Genomic DNA, 6,225 nt, shown 5'->3' on the forward strand with positions numbered 1-6,225 from the left:
CGACCCCCGCCAGGGGGCGCTGCCCCCTTGGACCCCCAACATATATGTGAACATTTACTTATATGTTTGCCCCCCTGAAAATTATGACTGGTTCCGCCCTTGCTCGTAACTTTATATATATATGATTGTATAAGTTCACAAAGGAATTTTGAGCCTTCAATATTCAAAAAGTCATAAAAAAACAGCGATGGCCGTCTAAATCAATCTTATTAAAGGAGAAAAATTATACCATTTAAAATATAATTGTTATTAGTTATTGGTGTTTTAAACGAGGGGTACTGATTGATCGCCAATGTGCATTCGAGCTCCATTTTTTATTTGGATAGTTCAAATATGACGTTTTTTAGATCAGAGCCGTTTTTCGACTTTTTAGGTGCAATTTTGATACTTTTAAAGCGAATTTGGGCCTCTACACTCAAGATCAGATTATTTTAAAGTTTAAAATCGCATAAAAAAATTCCCAGAAGGTTGTGATGATTATTTTCAGACTTATAGAGCTTCGACGTCCGAAAATAAGAGGCAACTGATATATGATCAAAAAATTATCTTGACCGGGCACGAATCTCTAGACAAAATCAAGTTGAAAACTTCAAAATTACATCAGATATATACCACGTGAATTCCGATTTTACCAAAATTATAGCATAACTGAACATCTCAGAAATACAAACTCAACCACACCAAATTCTTGAATGCCGACTTTATTTTAATAGAATAAACTAAACAACATATACAATACTTTCCTTCTTACAGGATCTCCATGCAATCATCTCCCTCTTTTAAATTTCTGTTAACCTTTTTTTTAATCCGAAACAGAGCATCGTATCACTAATCACTTCTCTATAACAATCACAGCATGTGGCAGACTCTCAATGTCGGCGATTGGCTTCACAGTGCCGGCTTTGCGACCGTGCTCCGGCCTTTTGAATTCCGCCAGCCGACTGAGCTCCTCCACCGCGGCGATGACGGGATTAGTACATCGCACCACTTCTGTCAAGAGGGAGACGGTTGTGGCTGATATGAGCACCTCCAGCAAAGTAGAATTCTCCGCAGGAACCAACGCCTTCACTCTGCATGCGGTCTCCGTCGCGATAGCCAGGTGTTTTCCGGCGATTGAAGACCATTTCATCTCTCGAATCGAAGAAGCTAACTCAGCCAAGGCTTTACCAGTTTCCTTGCTCATATTTGCACATGCAACTTGAACCTTTTGTTTGAATTCCAGGTCCGTGGTTGTCTGAGAGGATTATGTATTTGTTAATAAAAGCTGAGTAGATGATCTAATAGCATAGAGAAGATAAATAAGCCCTTAGTTACCTTGTGGGACTGCTGAAGAGTGGAAATGTATGCGTTGAGAGCATCAATAGAGCAAGCGCAATGGCGAGTGATGGCTCCGATTTTAAGGTACTGATTCCATGGATGACGGAAGCCAAAACGACCATGACCGGGTTCCCATCTTGCAAAATTTGCCTGAATTACAATTCAGAAAATATAATTAGCCTAATTAGTCAAAAAAAATTTGCATAAAACCAGATTTTAATCCAATATAATACGAATAGCTATACTCAAATTATGCGTTAAAAAAATACTCAAATTATGCGTTTTTTAACCAGAAATTTTTAGGTAAGCATCAGCTCAAGCAAGGACACTTGTTTTCTTACCAGGGAGTCCTCAGTGGCCTTAGAATTAAGCACGGTTTTGTAGCTTTGAAGGAAGGACTTTCCCTCCAGACTTCCACTTTCCATCTTCTCCCCAAAGTATTCCACTCCCATACCTTCAAGTTTGCATCACAGGAAAAGTTAGCAAAATATCAAAGAATCAAATGTTTTCTACATTTTATAGGACATAAGGGATGTGCTGTTCTTTCTGGTCCATCCAAAGCTCCAATTAATCCATTTTTAGTCAAATTGGATTATGGGACAAAATTTTATATATCCTACAACTGAATTGGTATTATGGGACAAATTCTTAAAATGATATCATATAAAAAAAAAAACAAAATTCCTAGTTGCTCACCCTCCAAGAAGCATGCGAGCTTGTCAAGATTGGCTGCCACCAGCATATGGAGATCTTCTCCAGCCCAAATTGGGAAGACAAACATGGAGGTGCAGAGGCAAGTCGTTACTCCAATGGCTACAGTGGACAATCTCTGGTACGCAAGTTTAATAAGTTCTTCCACTCTATAGCTCGATACAGCCACAAGACTGAATGTTAGTATAAATATTGTCACCCCGTAGTCATATCTCGCCTTTATCTCCGGCATAAACCGGGAGAATGTTGCCATAGCCGCTGCAAGCATAAAAAGTTATTAAGATTTTATTTGGGACAGCTTTTTTATTGCTTCATAAAGCAGTTTTTTAGTAAAAAAATTAAAATTTTCATACTAAAAAACTGTTTTAAGAAGCAGAAAAAAAACTGTCCCAAACGAAGCCTAAGTATCACAACATTGCTTCATTAATATTGTAACTATAATGCTTTGTTCCTTACCTAGCATGAATACAAACATGCCGAGTAGTATGGGTTCTCCTTTGTCGCCGGCAAGCGCAGCCAAGTGATGTGCGCCCAAGCCAAGTGCTCCGGCAAGCAATGTTGCAAATGCTCGGTTGAGGCCTTTGCTCAACGTTCCACCTGAAAATTTAGAAGCAAAGTTTTGTTTGAAAAAATTATTTTAAGAATATTGCATTAGGATGGAATGGGATGTCTTTAGATTTACAAAGAGATTATTGTTTATATATCATCATGAACTATATGAATCTCAATGTAAATCTAATAGCATTTAAGCACTTTTTTATGTAAATTATGTTTGAATATTGAGACTTAAATTTTTTTCACACAAATATAAATAATTTTGCATACCAACGGTGTATTCCATAACAACAACAACGGTGAATACCGCCCACATAGTGGAAGTGCCAAGCCCATGAAAGAGAGGATTGACATAGTAGAAGATTGAGACGAGAGTGAGAGCTAATCCCACTTTGAGGGAATGAAGAACTCTTCTTGGGTCATCTTTTCCTATCTTTCTAATCTTCTGGGCAAGCTCCTTGAGCTTTTGCATTGAATCAAAGATAAGAAGTGGGCACCATGAGTTGAAGCCAACCTTCTCATTAGTTCCAACAGCGTTATCCATAGCTAATCTTTGTTTGTGTTTTGGAGCTAAGTTGTTTGCTCGGAGGAGAAAATATTGCCTTATATATGCTTGTTGCTGAGAAGAGGGATGATGTGTGTGGTGAGGAGCTTTAGTTATTGTTGTTCTCACTAGAAAGTTGCAATAAAATGTACCTTGGTGTATGCTTATTGCTTTATTATGAGTGTTCTCACTAGACATTTGCAAGAGAATGTGTTGGCCTCATTATTCGATGTCAATTGCCCCAGAATTCATCTTTAGCACGTAGGTCTTCGTAACCTAGCTTAGACATCGCCTATTGGATTGCTTTTAGGTGGATACCCATTGACATTGTACTGACTCGACTTTCTAACTCAACCTACAAATTGAATAGAACCATTTAAAATCAATACAATAAAATTAAAATCAAATTCATTAAACTTTATATTTAAGTGAACACTCAAAGGTTTATACGATATATCAGGTGTAGAAGTAGGCCAACATTTCTATTGGCAAATAGGAGGTTTAAAAATTCATGCCCAAGTACTTATCACTTCTTGGGTTGTAATTGCTATCTTATTAGGTTAAGTCATCATAGCTGTTCGGAATCCACAAACCATTCCGACCGACGGTCAGAACGAAAGAAAAAAGAAAGATCGGAGCGGAGTGTTTTTTTAGACTCTTTTTTCTTTTGCGGCCGGGCAACGGCGAGACCAGACCGCCCCACTCAAGAAGTCCGGGCAAAGCGGCCCCCCGCGCAAGAAATCTAGAAAATGGCGCGCGAAAGGCGCCAACTCAGAATAGGAGAACCAAAAAAAGCCTTGCTCAGGATCAAATCGGTATCAATCCAATCAAAATTATTTAATTTTAACATGTTTTAAATTAAATTAACTCATCTCAAAGTATGTCGACATGAACCAGCACGATATTTAGTTAAAACGCCTCTAATCAGGTCCGATTTTGCAATAACAGCTTCGATTAAACCCAAATCGACTCGTCTCAAATTAACTAATTTAAATCGAACTTTACAACGCATTTTGAATCAATTTAAGATAAATTAAATCATAATAAATTTAATTTAAAATAAATTTATGACCTTTGATTATACATATCTATCATGTTAACGTTTATAAAATTAAATAATAAGTTAATGCATTTTAATAAATTTAACAAAATAAATTATAAACCCAAATAAAATTTTAAATGAATAAATCCTTAGTTGAGTTAAAAAAAAAAAGCAAAAACAAAAAACAAACAAACAAACATATGAATTGAATAAAATGAATTTAAAAGAAAACGGTCCTTAATTAAATGAAATTACTAAATTAAAATGAATATTTAATTAAATTAAACCCAATCTTTAACAAATAAACTAAAATTAATAAGTTTTAATACTTAAATTAAATAAAAACAAATTGATTAATTTTTTTTTAAAATAAAAATTATTGTTAAATACAAAATATATCATTTAAATAAGCTAAATAATTTAAAACTATTTCTCTCACGCGTGATATACTTCCCTCCTATTAAGGTGCAATTCGTGGCTAAGAGAAATCAACTGTTCCTTTCAAATATAAAAAAAAAAAAAGGAACGGAACCTCCAGACGATTATGAATTTTATGGTGTGAAATTGAAACCGTCTCTTAAAACTCGTCTGCTTTGTCGGTCTCGTCGGATCTGCTCCCGTCCCCGTCCCCGTCCCCGTCTTTCCCTTTTTTTTTCCGATCCCGTACCTAACCACCATCCCGCCAGCATAGATCCGCGGCTAATTGCCAAGCCCGCATTCCAGTTCGTCCGAATTTCGTGCACGCTAATCTTCTCTCGTGGAACCTCGTACAGCAATCATGATTTAATTTTGTCTTTTATGGCCTTGGGTGAGAGATCAAAGTGCCGAGAATCTTCTATGATGTTTTAGCGGTCATGTTTGTTCCCAACTTTATCTATAATAAGTACTGTTGCCTCCTGGAGTATTCGCGACGGTAGAGAAATATTTAGTTTAACGTCTTAGCATTGTACGAAGATCCAGCACACAAACAGATAAGTAAGAGGGTGTAGCATTCATAAGAGACACCAAAGTTTTTACGTGGAAAACCCCTAAAAAGGGGGAAAAACCACGGGGCCTGACCCAGTTTGAATGAATCCACTAGTATTTGCAGTCGATTACAAATGAGGCCCTTCCTTCGGAGAAGGCCTTGGATTGATGTAGCAAATCTACATCATATAAATTGCATTACATGGTAGGAGTTACATATACATGTTTATTTGGCCTGAAAGATCGTAGTCGGCAGGAGACCGTAGTCGGCAGGAAACCGAGGAGAGAAAGACTGTTGTTTGTTGATGGAGGTCAGAAGGACCATATTAGGCGACGAAGGCCTGAAGGACCGTAGTCGATAGAAAACTGGGGTCTGAAAGACTGTTGTCTAGTGATGTTGGTCGGATGGACCGTAGTAGGCGACACAGGTCAGAAGGACTGTAGGCGGTAGGAGACAAGGAGTCAGGTGTTAGACCCAGTGTCACTTGGAAGATCGGGTGTTGTTGGTCTGGCCTTGGGTAGGACGTCGGGTCTGAACGTCGGGCCTTAAACAGGATGTCAGGATTGAACATCGGGTCTCAAGCGGGACGTCGAGTCTTCAGCAGGACGTAGGGACTGAACGTCGGGCCTTAAGCGGGACGTCGAGTCTTCAGCAGGACGCAGGGACTGAACGTCGGGCCTTAAGCAGGATGTCGAGTCTTCAACAGGACGTAGGGATTGAACGTCGGGCCTTAAGCAGGACGTCGGGTCTTCAACAAGACGTAGGGATTGAACGTCGGGCCTTAAGCAGGACGTCGGATCTTCAACAGGACGTAGGGACTGAACGTCGGACCTTAAGGCAGTGGTGCAATGAAACTCCGACGAGGCTTTGGTGGTGGTCCGGCGAGGTTCCTGCGGTGGTCCGGCGAAGTTCTTGCGGTGGTCCGGCGGGACTTCTGCGGTGGTCCGACGGTGGTCCGGCAGCCGTCGAGGAGGAGCTTCTTCCTTCTCTTCTCTCCTTCTCTCTCTTGCTTGGGTCCCCTCTCATGAGAAATGAGGCTCTATTTATAGATTTTCTGGAGTGGCATGGCCCGTAAATAGGCGTTAGATC

The 6,225-nt window shown here is 39.3% G+C and overlaps 1 protein-coding gene across 1 annotated transcript; it reads right to left on the reverse strand.

Annotated features, from left to right (window-relative positions):
* Positions 1-757: 757 nt before the first annotated feature.
* On the reverse strand, positions 758-3,139 carry LOC110095345 (aluminum-activated malate transporter 1-like). The gene is made up of 6 exons (XM_020820852.2): positions 2,854-3,139; positions 2,485-2,625; positions 2,014-2,286; positions 1,659-1,771; positions 1,315-1,467; positions 758-1,234 (listed from the first exon to the last, which is right to left on the reverse strand). Exons 1-6 carry the CDS (start codon positions 3,125-3,127, stop codon positions 833-835), a joined length of 1,356 nt encoding a protein of 451 aa, XP_020676511.2. The 5' UTR covers positions 3,128-3,139; the 3' UTR covers positions 758-832.
* Positions 3,140-6,225: the final 3,086 nt, after the last annotated feature.

The sequence above is a fragment of the Dendrobium catenatum genome, unplaced genomic scaffold (assembly GCF_001605985.2).
Source record: "Dendrobium catenatum unplaced genomic scaffold, ASM160598v2 fragScaff_scaffold_313, whole genome shotgun sequence".
NCBI lineage: Eukaryota > Viridiplantae > Streptophyta > Magnoliopsida > Asparagales > Orchidaceae > Dendrobium > Dendrobium catenatum.

What these genes read in the sequence shown, in the direction of transcription:
- LOC110095345 (XM_020820852.2), bottom strand. Translation starts at nt 3,127, where the DNA reads ATGGATAACGCTGTTGGAACTAATGAGAAGGTTGGCTTCAACTCATGG. An exon ending in GCTCGCATGCTTCTTGGAGG is followed by an intron (nt 1,772 to 2,013) that starts GTGAGCAACTAG and finishes GCAAACTTGAAG; the next exon opens with GTATGGGAGTGGAATACTTT. An exon ending in CTCTTCAGCAGTCCCACAAG is followed by an intron (nt 1,235 to 1,314) that starts GTAACTAAGGGC and finishes TAATCCTCTCAG; the next exon opens with ACAACCACGGACCTGGAATT.